Here is a 21,230-nt window from a genome sequence, read left to right on the forward strand (position 1 = left end):
AGCTAAAGAAAAAAAAATCTATATGAAAAAGTTAAAATGATGGTTGATCCTGCCAGAAATGGAGAGCTCCTAACTTCATGTGCATGTTGAGTCAGCTACACTATCATTTAAGTAGTGCTAACAGCTTCTCTGACACAGTACAGTATGTTAGCATTGGCCCCCTAGAACTTTTTTTTTTTTACTGGGATGATAACTTAAAATATATAAATAGGTAAAACAGACAAAAAAAAAAAACAAATGCCCTTCCACATCTAAGGACTAGAAAACCGCAAACAAAAATCAATTTTTGTAAAAAGGTTTATGAATATAAACTCTTGACAAATAAAATGTAATCAAAATGTCATGCTGTGTGGCCCATGTACAATTACACACATTGCACACTCCTTTCCTCTACATGTTCCGAATTCATCTTTACTTAACACCCACCTTAATCAACAGCTCACGACTTAATGAGTGGTTGTTCTCATCTGAAAAGATTTCAGAAAGTTCCATAAATATCCTGAAGCTATCCCTAAAACAAGTAAAACAACAAGGATACATTACAGTTACAACCAGGACAGTAAAAGCCATGTAAGAAATAGTTTATTACAAACATCTTATAAATTACAAGATGGCTTCAGGCCAATTCAGTTAAGCTAAAAGAAAGGCAAACCCTGCAATAACCCACAGAGCAATATGAATTTATTTTTGATCAGCTAAATGCGTTATCATTTGTAGTTGGGCTGTCCCTTTACAAATGTATACATTTGGAAAAATCAAATACCAGAAGATCCATGAGATGCGATTCTCAGTTGGGTTACTACACATTGCTTTGCTCATACGATAAAATATCTGAGGTGACCACATACATTATGGTTTATTCTCACCTTGAAACTTCATCCCAGGTCTTTTTCAACCTGTGAATGGCGTTACACTGAAGAGCTGACAAGATGGCACGCAGTGAGGAGAAATTCTTCAGAATACGACACTCCTGTAGACAATAAGATTTGTGGTTACAAAGCAATTTTCAAGGCAATGTTGAAAATAAAAATAGAAGGAAATGTCTGAGAGGTCGGCTAAGTAATTATCTGTCACACGTACCCTGGCCACGTCTATCCATCGTTCTATAATTTTGGCTCTCTGCTGGGGCTTCAGCAACCGGTCACTCAGACACGTGGATATGACACAGTTGGTGACAGTATTGAACTGGGAGACAGTAGCACGGATGGTTGGTGCCAGGTGTTCTTTGCCTTTCTTATCTCTTTGTGACCAAATACAACCCAAGCAGTGGTAAGGCACCACCTTCTTGAAGAGATCCTGAAAAAGAGGAGTTTTGAATATAGAACCAACACATGGCAAAGAAGATAATAATATTCAATTTCCTTCAAATAGTACAAACGTAATAATGTAAGTACACATAATTAACAAACAGCATAGCTAAAAGGTACATAGTTACATAGTAAGTCAGGTTGAAAAAAACACATAAATCCATCAAGTTCAACCATTATGGAAAGAAACATCCCAGATATAAAATGGACTATGGACATAAAAACCTGGGGAAGACTAAAAAAAAACGTGGTACAATTTGTTTCAACAGGGGGAAAAAAAATTCCTTCCTAATTCCATGTGGCAATCGGATGTTTCTGGATCAATAGTCTCTGGTATTTTACTTTGTCTCCAGATGCAAACGGTGGCCTCTTGCCCTTTGCAACGATCCTAAAAGGTAGTAGTTAGGAAGAGAGCTCTCTATATGGACCATTTATATATTTAAAAAGAGTGATCATATCCCTCCTATATGTCTCTTCTCAAGGGTGAATAAATTTGGTTCAGCTAATCTCTCCTCATAGCTGAGCTCCTCCATTCCTTTTATTAGTTTAGTTGCCCCTCTCTGCACTCTCTCCAATTCCACAATGTCCTTTTTGTGAACTGGTGCCCAAAACTGGACTGCATACTCCAAATGTGGTCTGACCAAGGCTTTGTACAGAGGCAGGATTATGTCTCTATCTCTGCAATCTATTCCTCCTATACTACAGGAAAGAATTTTGCTATTAAGTGTATGATCTACCAGAACCCCCAGATCCTTTTCAATTTCAAACTCCCCAAATGTATTCCCCCTAGACAGTATGAAGCATGCATGTTGTTAGCCCCCAAGTGCATAATTTTACATTTAGCAATATTAAATGTAATTTGCCACTTGGCTTCCCAATCAAACAGTACATCCAGGTCTGGTGTCATCTGTACACAGAGATGGTACTTTTAATCCCAAACTCTATATCATTTATAAAGATGTTAAACAATAAAGGTCCCAACACTGAACCCTGGGGTAGACTACTAACAACCTTAGACCATTCAGATTATGAATCATTAATCATTACTCTCTGGATAAGGTATGTAAACCAGTTCATTTTAATTTACAGATAGGCTTTTCTAAGCCTATTGACCCTAACTTACATATTAACAATCTGTGGAGTACTGTGTCAAATGCTTTAGCAAAAGTACACTATATCAACTTTTACACCATTGTCTACCTGTTTACTTACTTCCTCAAAAATTTGTTTGATAACTTCAGTCTTTCTTTAATCCATGCTATCACCTATATTATTTTCTAGCAGAAACTCCTCTATGTGGTTCTTTATCAAACTCTCTAGGACATTTTCAACTATGGAAGTTAAACTTACTGGTCTATAGTTACTTGGTAAGGACTTTGCTCTCTTTTTGAAGATAGGAACCACATTGGCCTTTCGCCAACCCATTGAAACCACGCTAGTGATTAGAGAGTCTTTAAAAATTAGAAACAATGGCTTTGAAATAACTGAGCTTACCTTTTTAAGGACACATGGATGTAATCCATCAGGTCTTGGTGCTTTGTCAACCCTAATTTTGCCCAACTGTTTCTCAGCCATATCAATTTTGAGCCATTGTGGCTCATTTAACCCCCCTAGCGGTAATCCCGAGTGTGACTCGGGGTGGGAAAATTATGCAAAAAGCGGTAACCCCGAGTCACACTCGGGGTAACTTTGGGGGTCCCCCTTACCTTAGCCCCGCGCTCCAGCGGCGATCGGACAATCCCGCCGTGATGCCGAGGCGCTTCTCCATTGGGGGGCGGGAAATTTAAATGATGTGTGACATCTTCCAGGTGATGCGATGGATTCTAGGGGCGGGAAATTTAAAAGCGGATTACTATGTAATCTGCTTTTAATTTTTTTTTACAGTAAAATACTCCAAAAAACACAAAATAAAAGTACAAATAGACATTTTAGTGCACCAAGCATCATTGCCCAGTGATTTACATTTTGCCCACTGTTAGTCCCTGACCTTGATCTGACCTTTTAATGGCTTATAAATCACTTCCTGAATGTATTGTTTCATCACTTTGTCTTTGACCTTGATTGTTCCTGACTGATTGCTGGAGACCCCATGGCATCCAGACGGCATCTCGCCGGCGCAAGTGCTCTTTTGGAGGAATTTGAACGCAGGGATAGCAATTTGGAGTCCCTTGTGGAATCGAGCGATAGTGATTCACCAGGAAATATGTCATGGGACAGCGAAAGTGAACTGAGCGACGATTCTGAACCTGAGGTCAGTGCTGTGCGCACATGGTGTCCTATTGACCTTGATGCGGACCAGACAGCACCGCCAAGATTTCTATTTAGCGGCGCACCTGGGATGAAAATTGAGGCTAAATGCAGCGACCCCCCCGGCATTCCTGAAGTTGTTTTTGACCGAGGAAGTTATCGAAAAAATTGTTGCGGAGACAAACAGGTAAGCCGCTCTTGTGTTTGCTAACTTTTTAAAGTTTTTTGCTATTTTTTTTTTTTATGCCAACATGTGTGCTGCTCTGTGGTAACTTTTAAAAAAAATTTAATGCAAACATTTATGCTGCTCTGTGTTTGCTAACATATTACTTGCAACCTTTAGACTATAAAAGAACATATCCTAAAATACATTTTTTATTTTGTTTTATGCAGGTACGCTGGACAACAACAAGGTGCTCCACACCTAAGGTTTGCAAGAAGCAGAAAGTGGGGAACCTGTGAGCAAGGATGACATTTGGCTGTTTTTGGGCTTAGTGATCCTGCAGGGAGTTGTGGGCAAACCCGTGCAGAAGTGATACTGGTCCAAGGACAAAATGATTGCCACTCCATTCTTTGGCACTGCTTTTCCCTCATCATGAAGTACATGCACTTCGCAAACAATGAAGAATTTGATGAGACTACCCATCCTGCACCAAAACTCAAGAAAATTTGGGAAGTGTCTCAGATGATTCTACAAAATTTCCAGCAAACCTTTGTGCCAGAAAGAGATGTCAGCAATGACAAAAGTCTAATGGCTTACAAGGGGGGGCTCAGCTGGGTGCAGTACATTGCGTCAAAGAGGGCACGATTTGGCGTGAAGACCTATTGGCTGTGTGAATCATCATCTGGCTACATCTGGAATACGGTACTGTACACTGGATAACAGACACAGTTCAACCCCAGATACAGCCATTATGGATTGGCAACATCTTCAGTGCTATCCCTCATTGAGCCATTGCTACGTCAGGGCTATTGTGTCACAACTGACAATTTCTACACATCTCCTGAGCTTTATGAGTTTCTTCTGCAACACAGAACAGATGCCTATGGAACAGTTAGGGCTAACCGGCGCAACCTGCCATCATTGTTTGCAAAAGGGATGCTGAAGACAGGAGAAATTGTTGCCTGGAAGAAATGCAAGATGATGGCCCTGAGATGGTGTGACAAGAAAGATGTGTGCCTGATGAGTACTGCCCATGATGCCTCCACCGTTCTGGTACACACAAAAGGTGGGAAAGAAGTGATGAAGCCACAGGTGGTGATTGACTAACAGAGGAAGGAAGAAACGCAAGGAAACCAGGTTCTACTGTCCTGACTGTGATGTTGGGCTTTGTGCAGCACCCTGCTTCAAAATCTACCACACCCGGGTTGTCTACTAAAAATGTAAATTTTTTTTGCATCTGCATTTAATTTATATTATTATTTATCAATAATATTGCACCCTTGTTTGGAAAATTTCAGTGAAAATTTTTTGATAAATTACATTGTTGTAGTCTAATATTTCATTTTTTTTTTATAATAAGGATCTAAAATTATGTATTATATTATAATTGATGAATATAATATAATAAATTAATATAATTATTATACCCGGGAGTTAATCCTAAGAATTACAGGCCCACAATATAAATAAAAAATTCTATGCAAAAAAAATAGGATCACTTTTTGCATCAAAAAACTGACAGAATTAGAACGCTAGGGGGGTTAAATTAAGGCAGTGACAATGCCATTAGTAATTTGTACTTCAGCTCTGCCATTTTCCTTTGTGTACACAGAACTAAAAAAAAGTGTTTAATAAATCCTCCTTTTCTGTATCGCCAGCTACCAACTCAGATACATCCTTTAAGGGGCCTCCATGCTCTGATCTGATCTTTTTGCTATTAAAATATTTTTTAAAAATTAGGGGGTTTGCCTTTATTTTTTCATTTTTAGATTTGCACATATTATCTCCGTTTTTTATCTTTTGTTATATTCTTTATAGTTTTCAAATAATGAAGGGGATCCTTCATTTTTATATTTTTGGAATGCTCTTTTCTTTCTTTATAGCTTTTTTACCATTTGCTGTAAGCCACATAGTGTTTATTTTTAGCCTCTTTAGCCCACTTCTGATCTGTGTTCTTTGAGGACAATATTCTCTCCCAGTCCTGCTTTTACTTCCTGTTTACAGCTTACATAAAATGAAATCATATTATAGTCACTGCTACCCAGACTCTCAGATACATGCACATTGGTTATAAGCTCTGCATTGTTAGAAAGAACTAGGTCCAGCAGAGTATCATTCTAGTTGAGGCTTCTATAAACTGTACCATAAAATTATCTTGTAATAAATTAATACCTATCCTCTCTTTTGCTGTTCCTGTAGTGCCATTACTCCAGTCAATATCTGGGTAGTTAGAATTTCGCATTACTAAAACATTACCAGCTTTTGCAGCCCTTTTTATCTGTTAGTAGTTGATTCTCTATTTCTTTCTTAGCACTAGGGGGTCTTTGGCAGACTTCAATAGGAACTGTGTGTTATGCATTCCCATCCCCATGCTCTATCAACAATTTCTTCTTTCACATTCATTTCAGATCACCTCCCACATACAGACAGTCTACAAAATATAATAAGGTGAAAGAGTGCAGTTTATACAGTACTTACTGCATCCATGACAGTGAACTGTTCAGCAACCATATCCTGCCGGAAAGACAGGAAGTCTGTCTTGGGCTCGAAGAGGGAGCTCTCCTCCACAAGACGGAAAGTGCAACTTGAGTGGTCCAAAACTGAAGAATGAGATATAAAATGTTGTCCTACAAGCAAGCTACATATTAATACAATACAAATATGGTACGGCAATACTTTTACATCCAGAAGGTCACAAAAAAAAATGATCAGAACTTAAGAATTAAGTTAGTCAGCATGTGTGCAATACACTTTATTGACTTTTACAGCCCCTTGCCAACAATGTATAGTAGTAGACAAAAACCTCCACAGATATTCTAAGAATGTTGTCTAAATTCATCAGCAAGTTGAACTGTTCCCAACATGGTCACCTACCATCCTGATCCACCTCGCTAATTTCTTGCCGCTGGAACTGGGTCAAAAGATTGCGCGCTCTGCGTTCCAGGTCCGATCCAGGGATATTGTTCCGCACATAAGCGATGAGCTGCTTTAAACAGACATAATCAGGTGCTTGGCGAAAATCCTCTGAATACTGATCTAGCCATGCTCCCAAGATGGAGGAGATGGTGCTGTGGGGGAAAAAAAAAACAATGATTCAATTTTGTGCAACAGAGGTCTGGAGAGGATGAATTTCAATATGTTGATATCATAGGTTTGAAAGTAACATTTAGAGAAAAAGACTGAGGAATGACTGTGAAACTGGGCAAATCCCTTCCTGCCATAAATAAGGATAACATTTTTAGTAGACCAGCCTAGGCCAAGATTACATGGTCTCAGGCTACCTAGGGGCATCATGGGTGTATCATGTAATTAGGACAGCAAGCCGACTATCCTCAATCAGACCCTGTTTAGGAGATTTGAATCAATGAATCAAGTTTCAAGAAGCATCCCTGACTTAGCCAATGTGCAGTACCACTAAAAATGAAAAAATATGGCTACCCCCAGTTTCCTATAGGTACAAAGTAGGTCAGGTTAAAAAAAAAAAAAAAAAAAAAAAAAAAAGACGTTCAACTACTAGGGAAATAAACATATCCCAGATATAAAAACCCTATGGACACAGTTGTTCCGGAGGAAGGCAAAAACAACCCCTGGTACAATTTTCTTCAACAGAGGAAAAAAATTCCTACCTGATTCCATGAGGCAATCGGATGTTCCCTGGATCAACGGTCCCTGTTATTTTTTGCTTTAAAGCCTTAATACCCAGTTATATTCTGTAGTTCTAGAATAACATCCAACTTTTTCTTCAACTACTACTTTCTTAACTACTATAAATCTATAGCAGTTGCCGAAACTACTTCCTGAAGGAGCCTATTCCACATTTTCATGGACCTTACAGAAGAATCCCTTCCTTATCCAGAGCTTAAACTTCTTTTCCTCCAGACGCAAAGAGTGCCCTTTATTGTTGTGCCCTTGTTCTTTGTAATGATCTCAAAGTGAATAATTGGGACCATTTATATATTTATACAGGGTGATCATATCCCCCCTTAAACGTCTCTTCTCAAAGGAGAATAGATTCAGTTCAGCTAATCTCTCCTCATAGCTAAACTCCTCCATTCCTTTTATTAGTTTAGTTGCCCTTCTCTGCACTCTCTCCAATTCCACAATGTCCTTTTTGTGAACTGGTGCCCAAAACTGGACTGCAAATTCCATATGTGGTCTGACCAATGCTTTGTACAGGGACAGGATTATGTCTCAATCAGTCTCTGCAGCTTTTGATATAACAGCATTGCATGCTGTTATTAAGTCTATGATCTAACAGAACCCCCAGATCCTTTACCAACAGTAAGACCCACCCCAACAGTAATTCCCCCTAGACAGTATGAAGCATGCATGTTGTTAGCCCCCAAGTGCATACATTTATCCATATTAAATGTCATTTGCCACTTGGCTGCTCAATCAAACAGTACATCCAGGTCTGCTTGTAGATTATAGACATCCTGTATGGACCCAATTCCATTACATAGTTTGGTGTCATCTGCAAACACAGAAATGGTACTTTTAATCCCAAACTCTATATCATTTACAGTATAAAGATGTTAAACAGTAAAGGTCCCAACACCGAACCCTGGGGTACATCACCAATAACATTAGACCATCCAGAGTAAGATTCATTAATCTCTACTCTCTGGATGCGGTCCTTAAGCCAGTTCTCTATCCATTTACAGATTGACTTTTCCAAACCTATTGACCCTAACTTGCATTGTAACCGTCTGTGGGGTACTGTGTCAAATGCTTTAGAGTAGTCCAAATACACTATATCAACTGCTATTCCACTGTCTACCTGTTTTACTTAATTCCTCATAAAAAGGGAGTAAAAAGAGAGTAAATTTGTTTGACAACTTTGGTCTTTCTTGAAGCCATGCTGACTATCACCTAAAATATTATTTTCTAGCAGAAACTCCTCTATGTGGTTCTTTATCAAACTCTCTAGGTCCTTTCCAACTATGGACGGTAAACTAACCAATCTGTAAGTACCTGGTAATGACTTTGCTCCCTTTTTGAAGATCGGAACCACATTGGCCTTATGCCAATCCTATAGTACTATGCCAGTGATTAAAGAGTCTCTAAAAATTAGAAATAATGGCTTTGAAATAACAGAGTTCAGCTATTTTAGGACACATTGCCGTAATCCATCAGATCCTGGTGCTTTGTCAACCTTAATTTACCTAACTGTTTCTCTCACATACAGACAGACACCACCACCCTTGATTCATTAAGGCTTCCAACTCCAACAATTTTGTTTGCCAGACTTCTATTCTAGCATTGGTGAACAGGCTCTTTAAACCATTGCTGCATTTACCAGCACTGTTTGCTAAATCCTTTTGTTTTTCAGTACAAATAGTGCTGAGCAATCCAATATTTGTGCGTAACCGGGGAAGCTTCTTATATTTATCCATAACCCTCCCCACAACTATCCCCAATCCACCCTCCACTAGTGGCTACCCCTGCCATGCATTTAGCTGTCTAAGCTCCCTCTGCCTTTCCTGTGTTGCACATGCCACAGGCAATATTCCAGAGAATATACCCATGGAGGCCCTTTCCTTCCACTTGAAACCTAGTTCTTTAAACCCATTTTTAAGGATCCTCCATCCTCTATCTATACGGTCATTGATTCCAACATGGGCCAAGATGGGCTGCTCTCCCGGCTGTTAGGGGTAGCAGTAACAGCTAGGGTTGCCACCACTGGGTCTGCCACCTGCACATCTTCACTTAACTTTGCAAATTTGTTCTGTGCTCAAACACAGGGCTGGCCTTCCTTTTCTGGGCGCCCCTACCACTCCTTCTAACTACAGTAACCCAACTCCCTACATGTTCATCCTGATTAACCTCTCCATCCTCCACATCAAAGACATTAACTACCTGCTTAGGAAGCAGGAGACTCTTCTCAAGGTGATCCAGTAGTTTTAGTGTTGCAATGCGCCTCTCCAGCTCTCCAATGCGAGATACCAGAAGGGCGACTTTCTCACATCTGTCACAGCAGTATTCACCTAGGAGCTGTTGCTCTATTTGTGCATACATATGGCAGACTGTGCACTGAACAAAACCTTCCACCTTGCTGCCACCGATTTTCCCACTTACAATGTTTGTTTTCATGAGTTATAAAAGTTTACCTATAGTTTGTAGTTACTATAAGGATTCAACTTATATATAACACATTATTCTTAAAACAAGACGTCTAAATTGTTATTGCTTAAAAAGATTCTATATTTTTTGAGGTTCTTTTCACATGTTCGACAAAAGAACATTACTGTTCCTTTACATGTACTGCACAATATTAGGATCACAAAAATAAACCAAAAACACATACAGTGTACCTATCCTTTTTGATAAGTCACGTGTGCATTAGAGGGTGTAATATTTGCTGCACTGAGAAAGTTTAAACTCAATGGCACATCACTGTTGGACAGCAGTTTCACTGTAAGACTACAGAAATGCCATTTCTTATGAAAATCTTATGAAGCCAGACTATAAGCTTTTTTAGAATGCGGCTTTCCAAGGCAATGTCTGGATCACAGCCTATCAACCCTCTGCTTTTTTAACTCCGATCAAGAGGATTTTGGAGACCAACTACAAAAAGATCAGCTACAAAAAATGGTGTTCCACTTTCCCTTAACAAGTTTTGATAGCTCAGTACCAGCTCACTCCGGCTCCTCTATAAACTGCTGAGTACTGGTTCCTCAATGACAGACTACATGTTATATCAAATGAAATATATTTTACTCATAATTATTATTTCTTGTGTATCTAGGGCTTATTTACTAAGGTGTTAAAAATACATTTTTTCATGTGTTTTTGGGAACAGAATGACAATTATGATATAACCTACTTTTTTAGCTCGAGCCAGTCATCCACAGTATTATGGGATTGTTCGCCATTAAGCTGAGGATGGAGGCATCCAAACCTTGAAAGAAATGAACAAAATTGAAATTTAGTTCTGCTTTTAACACTTCTGCCTGATGACACTCCCACTTACAAACTACTGCTTTAAATTGCTCTTAATACAAAGAAATCTGTTGTACTAGATTTGTTTGAACTGATCTTCACACCCTCAATGAACTTTGTTACATTCTTGCCATGTGTTTAAATATTTCAAAGGTTTACTTAATTACTCATCAGCAATAAAATTATAGGTCTGTGGCAAAAAAAGTTAGATCTGTGATCAGATGATAAACAGTTAGGCAATCATTATTTACCACCACTGGCTCCAGTTTTGCTACAGCTAAGCCCTTCATACCGGGCCAAACCAAACCCTGGTCAACCCAATCTGAATTGATTCAGACTATACCAGATCTAAACTTAAAACTTGGGTCTTCACAATATAAAAATAGAATCAAAGTGTATATGTTACTCACTTGTTTAGTAACAAGTCCAGCACTTGCTTGGTGGTGGCAAAGGCCCGGTATGTGCACAGGAAAATGGTGACATAAGTGGAATCATTGCCTTTGAACGCAGAGACCAAGTATTCCACTAGCTTCTCCAGAGTCCCAGCTTTGATGGCCCGAACTTTGCATGTCTCGTACAAGCTTAGCCCTGACTCATTTTCAAACTGAATTAGAATAAGAGGGGAGACAGAAATGTCACATGTGAATCAGTTAGCAAGGACCTACTGGTGCCATCAGCTGGTAAAAGAGCAAGATGTTATTAGAAATCAAGCGTCAGACATTACAAATAGGCAGCCAATTTAAATTAGAATATAAATGAAAAAAGAACTTTTGTGCAATGTGTCAGTCACTGGCTGTGTGAAGAATATTGGATTCATAAACTTTTAAACAAGAAAACTACAAAAGAGAATAAAGTGTAGTGTAGTGGTGGTGGTGGGGGTGGTACCAATACTCTAGCCAAGGTTTAAAGCTATCTGTAAACAATCTGATCCGAATGTCAAAACTTTTTGATCTTGGTGGCTATACAGTTAAGAGCCAATTTTAAATAAAACTGCAGGCTTTCATCTTTAATATAGTGGGTTGAACAAAAGATTGCAAAAAAATGTGAGGAACTAAAGCCTTTTTTTTTTTTTTTTTTTTTTACACAATCACTTCATTTCAGGGGCTCAAAAGTAATTGGACAATTGACTCAAAGGCTATTTTTGGGCTGGTGTGGTCAATTCCTTCGTTATGTCATTATCAATTAAGCAGATAAATAGCCTGGATTTAATTTTAGGGGGAGGGGGAGCTTGTATGTGGAAGATTTTGCTGTGAACAATCAACATGCGGTCAAAGGAGCTCTCCATGCAGGTGAAACAAGCCATCCTTAAGCTGCAAAAACAGAAAAAACCCATCTGGGAAATTGCTACAATATTAGGAGTGGCAAAATCTACAGTTTGGTACATGATGAGAAAGAAACACAGCAATGTCAAAAGACCAGGATGTCCACAGAAGACAACAGTGGTGGATGATCGCAGAATCATTTCCATGGTGAAGAGAAACCCCTTCACAACAGCCAACCAAGTGAACAACACTCTCCTAGAAGTAGGCGTATCGATATCCAAGTCTACCATAAAGAGAAGACTGCATGAAAGTAAATACAGAGGGTGCACTGCAAGGTGCAAGCCACTCTTAAGCCTCAAGAATAGAAAGGGTAGATTGGACAAACATCTAAAAAAGCCAGCAACGTTCTCGAAAAATATTCTTTGGACAGATAAAACCAAGATCAACCTTTACCAGAATGATGGCAAAAAGAAAGTATGGAGAAGGTGTGGAACAGCTCATGATCCAAAGCATACCACATCACCTGTAAAACATGGCGGAGGCAGTGTGATGGCTTGGGCGTGCATGACTGCCAGTGGTACTGGGACACTAGTGTTTATCGATGATGTGACACAGGACAGAGACAGCCGAATAAATTCTAAGGTTTTCAGAGACATACTATCTGCTCAAATCCAGCTAAATGCAGTCAAATTGATTGGGAGGCGTTTCATAATACAGATGGACAATGACCCAAAACATACAGCCAAAGTAACCCAGGAGTTTATTAAAGCAAAGAAGTGGAATATTCTTAAATGGCTAAGTCAGTCACCTTATCTGAACCGCTGCAGTAAAGGCCTGGCAGAGCATTAAAAAGGAGGAAACCCAGCATCTGGTGATGTCCATGAGTTCAAGATTACAGGCTGTCATTGCCAGCAAAGGGTTTTATTTTCAGCTTTTTAATTTGTCTAAATACTTTTGAGCCCCTGAAATTAAGCGATTGTGTAAAAAAAAGGCTTTAGTTTCTCACATTTGTATGTAATCTTTTTGTTCAACCCACTGAATTAAAGCTGAAAGTCTGCAGTTCAACTGCATCTGAGTTGTTTCATTTAAAGGTAATTGTGGTAATGTACAGATCCAAACTTAGAAAAAAGTTGTCTCTGTCCAAATATTTATGGACCTAACTGTAAGTTTTAGCAACTGTTGCTGTTCCCTGAGTCTCTGTATTGACTTCTATTCTGATCCATAGGTCATACACACGTATGCACATTTTCTGCAATCCAAGAGACAGACATTGTTCTGAAGATGCCTGTAAAGGTTTTTTGCAGTGGACACACGCGCAATAATTATCGTTGGAAATGAACAACTAACAACCGTTCGTCCGATAATCGTTAACAAAAAAAGTCCACAACGACGCCGATGAACGAGGATTGTCTCTGGAAACGAACGACCATCCCGGCAGATCTGTTTGGGCGACGATTGTTTGCAATCTTTTGTGTGTACGGTCGTTCAGTGATCATGGATGGTTCTGCAGTACACTTTCTCCTTTACATGTCACTTTCTGCATTGTTCAAACCATCGTATCTAGTGTGTACATTATTGGTGGATTATATTTGAACGATCGTATCATTACAACATGTACAGAATTGTGCACACAACGATTGTTCAAAGTATTTGCGCATAATCGTTAGTCGTTCGTTTTCTAATGACAATTATTGCACGTGTGTACCTAGCTTTAGTCTAGAGCTGAAGGAAGCCTTTACTCAGGGGAACATAACAGTCGACAGTGATGACTTGCTTCTTTTTGCTACTTGTCTTCCTGTGTCTGGTTTATATACTTTCTAAAACAATGATAAACAACCATGCAGATCTGGAAAACCAGGGTGAAGTTTTAACTCCCAAGTCAATGATTTAAAAAAGTCTGAAGCCATGGGTCATATAAACAGGTAACTAGTATTTAACTACTAGTAGGGGGACTTACTGATTCTATTAAACAATCATGTTCAGGCCAATATTAAGGCAAGCAAATGCTCAAAAACAGTACAGTTTATTAGTTCAACTTTGTCCATTTTACGATAAATGCTGTTGCTCGATAATACATTAAGATGTGTCCTTTTTTGTGGGCTCCATCTGGACATCCTTTCAGACACCAAGCCATGTACCACTAATGATTACAGAAATATTTGCACAGGGAGGGGGGATTACAGTTAAGCTATACTTAAAATCAAATACAGTACTGTTCATTTAGATCACATTTTAGATTGATGGAGTTGTCCACTAAAGGTGCGTACACACTTCCAATTTTTATCGTTCCAATCGAACGACGAACGATCGATTGGGCAAAAAATTGTTCGTAAAAAAGTAACGACGCCGACGAACGAGGAAAATCGCTGGAAACGAACGACCGGACCGACGGATCGGATTGGACGACGATCGTTGAACATCGTTCGTGTGTACGGTCGTTCGTTGATCGTCCATGTTCAGAGCATGCGTGATGAACGAACGTCCGTTCACTTTCCTGTCGTGCACATAGTTCCTCTATCGCTCAAACGATCGTATCTATTGTGTGTACAATATCTACGAACGATCGTGTCGTTAACTCTATGTGCAGGATCGGTGCTATACGATCGTTCATATATATCGTGCATGAACGTTCGTCGTTCGTTTTCCAACGATAATAATTGGAAGTGTGTACGTAGCTTAAGGTACAGTATGTGCTTGTTAACTGATCTTTCAATCTTATCTCACAAATGTGAGATATTGAAACTGATTAAAAAAACAACAGGTATTTGAGAATAGGTCAACAGTGGAACAAAAGCACATTTTTGTAAGGTTTAAACACCTATAGGATCTATGGAATCTTGTTGGTAGCATGCTTTTACTGCTAGTCATTGTTAGTCATTACCATTACTTGCTGACATTACATAAACCTTCATATTTGTCATGTTTAAAACCTACAAAGATATGCAGGACGTAGATGTAACTATATACAGGGATAACACCATAGCATTATATCTTTTTTCCAATCACCATAATTGAGACCATTTGCCTGTGCAGAGTCAGCTATAAAAGCCTTTTTTTTTTTTTTTTTAAACGATCCTCTCAGATTCTCAAAATATTTTCTATTGTGCCAATATACCATGTGTTTTCACCTATCATCAGGTAAATTCACTGTTGGTGTATATGGAGACTAAATGTGCAGACAGCAGCAGCCACCTGACACTGTTGTATCTAGATAATTGACCACAGATATCAGAGAATATAGTATTTTAATAAAAGCAGGTAATATATGTAATATCCAGCAAAGGTGACTATGACAGGGATTGGGACAATTATTAATACTATTTGGAATTCTTACAAGACATATTTTTTACCAGTGTTCAAAAGCCTAGAAATACAGTTGCTCAAATTGAGCACCCCCATAATTGTTTTAGTTTCTCCCAATCCTTACAGCAGTCACCTGGCCTGCATGTAAATATTTCCCTGTCCCTGACATTGACATGGACTAATGATACAAGTACTTTATTTCAACACAGGAGGCTTTTTTCATGTTAAAGCTGGAGATTATACAGTCTGGAGAACAAAGCATTACCCTCCCTACTTTAAACCATTACAGCACTCATTCTTAACTTTTACAATGCTACAGACTTATGTGCTCCCTATGTACGGGCTTGTGTATGTATGTATGTATGTATGTATGTATCTGACAATGCTTTCACCAAACAGGGAGAAAAGAAAAAAAAACTCTATCAAGAACAGTTTTAGCCCCCCTCACTGTACTACAGTTTACTATCACTACTAATTCACTTTCATCATGTTCTCAGATGTTTATAAAGCATGAAAGTCCAAGATGGATGCCGTTATTTGGCAGCAACTAACATACAAGCATTGAAAATGAATACACATAAAATGTTAAAAAAAAGTTCAGTTTCGCGAACACTGCTCATGACGTGCAGACAAAGCCAGGGTCAGCCAAAAGTAAAGTAGAGATACCAGAATACATACACATACTGCAGGTGAACTACAAGGCATTCATTTCTTTAAGTGCCTTTTAATGATACTATCAGTGCCTGGATATTTAATTACCCAGATTTGGTCATAGGGTATATTTTTCTTTGAGAAGGGCTTTTTCCTGCTTGCCTATAAACATTTTCACGGTAAGGCTGCCAAGTCAATTTCAACATTAGATTTGGATAATAGGACATATCATATATATTCTGTGTAAGTCCAATTTGTGTGGAAAAGACATGGTGAACTATTTACTTTAAAGACAGACATGGATAAGCACATGTATGTTAGTAAAAACAAAGCTGGCAGATCATAAATCTGATGGCTCATTCTTGGCTTTAATCTCACCGTCTTGACAACATAAAATATAAAAATAAAATAAATAAATTTGGCATGGTAAAGAAACCAAAAAGAGAACCCTCCACTTCCCTCCATGGCATTTTAGCGCTAGCCCTGTCTTCCTCACCGTGGTATCTCGGGGTACGGCAAGCCCGCCTTCTGCAGTGCCCATAGGAGATGGTACCCTGCCTACCCCCAGCCATCGCTGCCCTTTGTTGGCCGTGTGGTGGAGCTGCACTTTGCGGAGGGAGATGCTGTAGACAACACCGTCATCCACCTCTTCTCCAATTTCCTGCGCGGAGCTCTGTTAAGATGTAGAGAAAAGGGGTTAATTATTTTCATTAATCTTTTATACATTGAGCAGTTACATTATAAAATAAATATTCCGCACATAGTGTCAGTCATTTTTTTATGTCAAGGCCATGTTCAGGAGATTGTCACCACACAGAGTAAGAGATGTGGAAAACTGCATTAAAACATAAATACTATAACTAACTACTTTGAATATTGTTTCAATAATTTACATACGAAAACATAAAACGTATATTTGACAAAATGCTTCTAGACGCAAGGGACTCCCCCAGCATCCAGTCAAAAATATCCTTTCATCAATATAAAAACTTTCTGTCCATATAACTGTTCTATAGCTTCTTAAGCTACGTACACAAGGCAGATTTTTATCGCTCGATAATCGGCATCGGCCAAATATCGGGCGAAAATCTGCCGTGTGTACAGTCGGTGTCGTCCATCGTCCGGACGACCGTCCTGCCGGATCCACGGACGATGGACGACAACCGATCCTAATGAAAGGGAAGGGGGAGAGCGCGCAGCAGGGTGCCGCTCCGTCGCTCTCCCCCTCCCCTCTCCATAGAGCATGAACGGTGCTGTATGTACAGCACCGTTCATGCATCATGCACTCCCTTGTCGTTGGAAAGGATCGTGAAAGATCCTTTCCAACGACAAAAATTGCACGTGTGTACGCAGCCTTAGGCTGTTCAAAACCCGTTCTCAATTGGAGCTTCTTTCTCAGTGGAAACTACAGTAATCTTCTCTCACAATGTAATCGGATCCACGGCCTCCCTGATAATGACACCCACCAGAATGTGTGCACAGCAGCTGCCAGTCACCAGATGGCCAAGAAAGGTGAATCAAATAATAAACACAATGTGATTACCAAATAAACCTGTTAAAGGATTAAATGCCTTTTGTTTTTCTTCATTGTCATTATTACTAGGGACTAGGAAAAACACTGGCTATTCAGACCCAAGCAAATCACTAGCAAGCTCTTAAGGCAAGATCCACAAGGACAGCCCCACTAAAAGAAAAACATTGGTTGAATACTACTCAATGCTACATAGCTATAAACAAGGACAATATACTAGTTAATAGACATTCCACTCCTCACAAAGTAAAAATACCATTCATGTATTTTATAAATTGCCTCCTCATTACTTTCTGAGTGCTCCCTCTAAAGCTGAACACTGTGCCAGGTGCTACACCATTATAAAAGAACATGGATGGTAAGCAGACTAGATATACCTGAAGAATGTGACTTCAATGAGATTGAAGCCCCTTGCTCCAGGAAAAGGTTTTTAAGAGAAGAGGGCTAGGAAAGCAGGTTGCTGACTCCCCTTATCTAATGTATATGCTACATGGAACACTCTGTTTACCTGACAGACCAGATTAAAAGACATGTGATTTCCTTCATTCCTGCCATCACCATGATTAACCCTATGCTTCAGAGACCTGTCCAACGTTTCTATATGATATGTAAACTGCTGTGTTCAATTTGATGAATGTAAACAAACATCTGTTTCTAACAGGTATAGCTGCTTTGTAGTGATTGATAATTTGAATATTCAACATGAAACCACAGAACAGAAGAATAAAGAAAGCAGATAGAAGGAGCAGACATAATACTGTGTACTGTAGTGTCAACAGTGTACCCATCATAAAAAGTCTGAGACACTTTTTGGCTAAATCTTCCACTGGCTTGGTATGACCCTGGGAATCCAAAAGTAAGATGGAGACTCATTACACCAACTGCACTGGCAATTTTTTATTAAGTTCAACAGAAACGATGTTAGTCTTTTTTATGTGACAGCCATGTAATTTAAATCATTGGGTTTTAGAACTGTATGCTGGCTATAGACAGACAAATTTATATCTGCCAGGGCATCTACATTTACTAACAGTTGTGTAGTTTGCCAGTCTGCGGCAGCTAATTGCATTTTTCACTTTTTGCACTAATGAAATGCTTTACTGTAATCTATAGTGTGTTTGCCATGAGAAAACCAAATTGCAAATGTCTGGCAAAAGTGATACAAACACATTATGATTTGCAATGTTTTTAGGAAGATTCAGACAAACGCTTGTTTATTACACACCTATGTGAATCAGGACTAAAATTTTCTTAGTTCTTAGGAGGTATTTTTTTTTTTTTTTTAGGGAACCAAAAAGGTGAGATCCCAAACAGATTTGATTCTGTTTCTCCAGCACAAACTAACATATTTTGCACAGATAAACATTTGAATGTAAAAAAACAATTATCATCTCTACAAGAGGCAGGTCTGAGCTGTAGCAACTGAAGTGAAAGGGTTAAAGCCATGTTGGTTTTACTTCCCCATTCTAAGTTCTTCACATGTACTTTTTGCACATTCAAAAAAAATCCCCAAAACTCCATCTGTTCTCAGAATGAAGGCATCCTAATATAAGTACATGGTTTCCCTCCAAACACAGGTTCTTTGACATGACTGGTATGGCTGCACGTATAACACACCTCTCTATAAAGATATTTATGAACCCGTTAGTAGGTCTCCAGGGTAAAACACACAATATCAAAGCACAAGAATGAGTAGTTTACAGGGAGAGAAATCTGTTAAACATGAACCTAAAGACTTGATGTGAGGAAACCGAGCTAACTGATGTGCCGCCATTTTGTTTCTGAGCCCAGACCTAGCTGGCACTCTGGAGATCTTATCAGGTCACATAGTTCCAATACAAACGTACTTATATCATAAGTGTTGTTACGTAAAACACAAGCAAATATTAGGATGTGCTGACATTTCTATGCAAAGTGCAGAGATGACACAGACTGACTAAGCTTGTGGATCAGAAAGAAACCAACTAAATTTCCGCTATGGTTTCGAAAAGCTAATTTTTGGTTTTACTACTTCAACATGGGCTTAAAATACATTTTATCTGAATAAAAGCATCAAGCTGTAGCCCTTTTCATTACTCTGAAAATGTAATCAGTACTACATGCTAAAAGAATGGCACGACAACACGATTGAATGGTTAAAAAAAAAAGAAAAATACTGGATAAAATAATTACACATAAAAAGACAGCAATTTTATTCTCATGGTGATTGGAGGCTATGGTTGCTAAGGGCAACTCCAAGACACTTCTGATGACTAACACCTCTAGGCATCTAGGATTCTTAAATACAAACTTCACATCAAGTTCTTGGAATACTCACGACCAGTTGCTATGGGCACAGACAGTTCTTGTTTCAGACATTATAAACAAGGACTTGGTTCTCTGCTAAAAGTCAGGCTAATGTCTCATAGTTTACAACATGGTTGCCATCAACATGCCCATCATTTCAACCCAAATAGAGGTTTTCCTAATATAAATTTACAAGCTTGCAAATTTAGGTTATGGTCACAATTTTAGTTTGGACTGGATGTGGTTTAAATCAGAAGATTTTGTTGCACATGGTTCCTCATTTTATTGCTGATATATTTTATTTTTTATAAATAATATATCCGATTGCCATGCAAAATGTTACTGCAGAATCTAAGAGGTTGTAAAGAGGAAATACAGCAGGTTGCAGAGGGGGGCTCAACATGCACACAGTGGATGCAAAAAGCACAGGAATGTCCCAGAGGATATCAGGTTATTATAGTTTAACATAAGTTACTTGACAAACAATAGTTGGGGTGGCAAAAATCAGATTGTTTAAAAAGGGTCAGGGATAGTGCAGCCAAAGGTTATCATCACTATTTGATATTCATATGATGCAAACATATTACAAAGTGTCCATAGGTTTGTCAGCAACTGCCCTCACAATCAGATCTCTCAGGCATGGTCATAGTCCAATATCCCTACGAGTAATTTACTAGTATGTTTTTGGGATGTTGAAGGAAACCAGAGTGCCCAAAGGAAACCCACACAAGTATGGTGGAAACATGATCAAGATTTAAACCCCAGAACCTCATGCTGCATACCCAACTGCCTGTATAAACCATGTGAATGGGTATTAGGAGGTTTGTGGATTTGACAAAACTTATGTTCAGGCTTTAGCAAAGGGTTGCAAGCAAATATAAGTAAACCCAACCCCATCTCAAACAACCTGAGATCCAGCACAACCAGACCATAAATTTGAGATCCAACACAACCAGACCATAAATTTCACACTAATGCATTTGAGCTATCCAACAGTTTTGTTGTACAAAATTCAAGGTGTTGTGAAAATGGAAACCCAATTTGCATTACTGCAGTAATAAGAATCAAGATTTTTTTCCCCTTCTTCCTTCATGTCATTAGTTTCTAACAATTTGACAACAATTTTTTAATTCCATTTTTGGTAGAGCACACAAGATGGCTTCCTTGAGAGTATGAGAGACAAGATTTTATGCAAAGCAGTGATTTGTGATAAAATATATCATCATAATGCAATTTTTAGCAATTGCACTCGTTTGACAGGAGCATCCAGTGAAAGCTCTGTACATTATGTGTGTGATGCAAGGCTGTACAACACCTAAATAGCAATCAGACAGCTTGAAACCCAATGTAGAGATGATCATGAGGTGACAGACAATTGCCAGCTGGGAAGTCACACAGCAGAGGATAAATGTTGTGCTGGGAAAAAAAAACATGAAGGGCCTGACTAGCGAATGCAATCAGAACCAGGTGTTTGGTCTTAGTGGGAATGCAAAAACTGAAACATCAAAGAGGCTGCAGACAAAAGGCGTATTACCAGC

At 38.9% G+C, this 21,230-nt stretch overlaps 1 protein-coding gene across 12 annotated transcripts in view; it reads right to left on the reverse strand.

Moving 5' to 3' along the window:
• Positions 1 to 21,230, reverse strand: part of RALGDS (ral guanine nucleotide dissociation stimulator) — a 217,691-nt gene that overhangs the window by 9,138 nt on the left and 187,323 nt on the right. For all 12 annotated transcript variants that reach the window (XM_072429988.1, XM_072429986.1, XM_072429982.1 and 9 more), the window contains 8 exons: positions 16,372 to 16,548; positions 11,070 to 11,263; positions 10,544 to 10,618; positions 6,592 to 6,785; positions 6,196 to 6,317; positions 1,081 to 1,296; positions 867 to 970; positions 427 to 511 (listed from right to left, as the gene is read on the reverse strand). In XM_072429988.1, coding sequence (XP_072286089.1) covers positions 427 to 511; positions 867 to 970; positions 1,081 to 1,296; positions 6,196 to 6,317; positions 6,592 to 6,785; positions 10,544 to 10,618; positions 11,070 to 11,263; positions 16,372 to 16,416 — 1,035 coding nt within the window. In that variant the 5' untranslated portion in view covers positions 16,417 to 16,548. The remainder of the gene's footprint in view (positions 1 to 426; positions 512 to 866; positions 971 to 1,080; positions 1,297 to 6,195; positions 6,318 to 6,591; positions 6,786 to 10,543; positions 10,619 to 11,069; positions 11,264 to 16,371; positions 16,549 to 21,230) is intronic.

Source organism: Pyxicephalus adspersus, chromosome Z (genome assembly GCF_032062135.1).
Source record: "Pyxicephalus adspersus chromosome Z, UCB_Pads_2.0, whole genome shotgun sequence".
In the NCBI taxonomy this organism is placed as follows: Eukaryota; Metazoa; Chordata; class Amphibia; order Anura; family Pyxicephalidae; genus Pyxicephalus; species Pyxicephalus adspersus.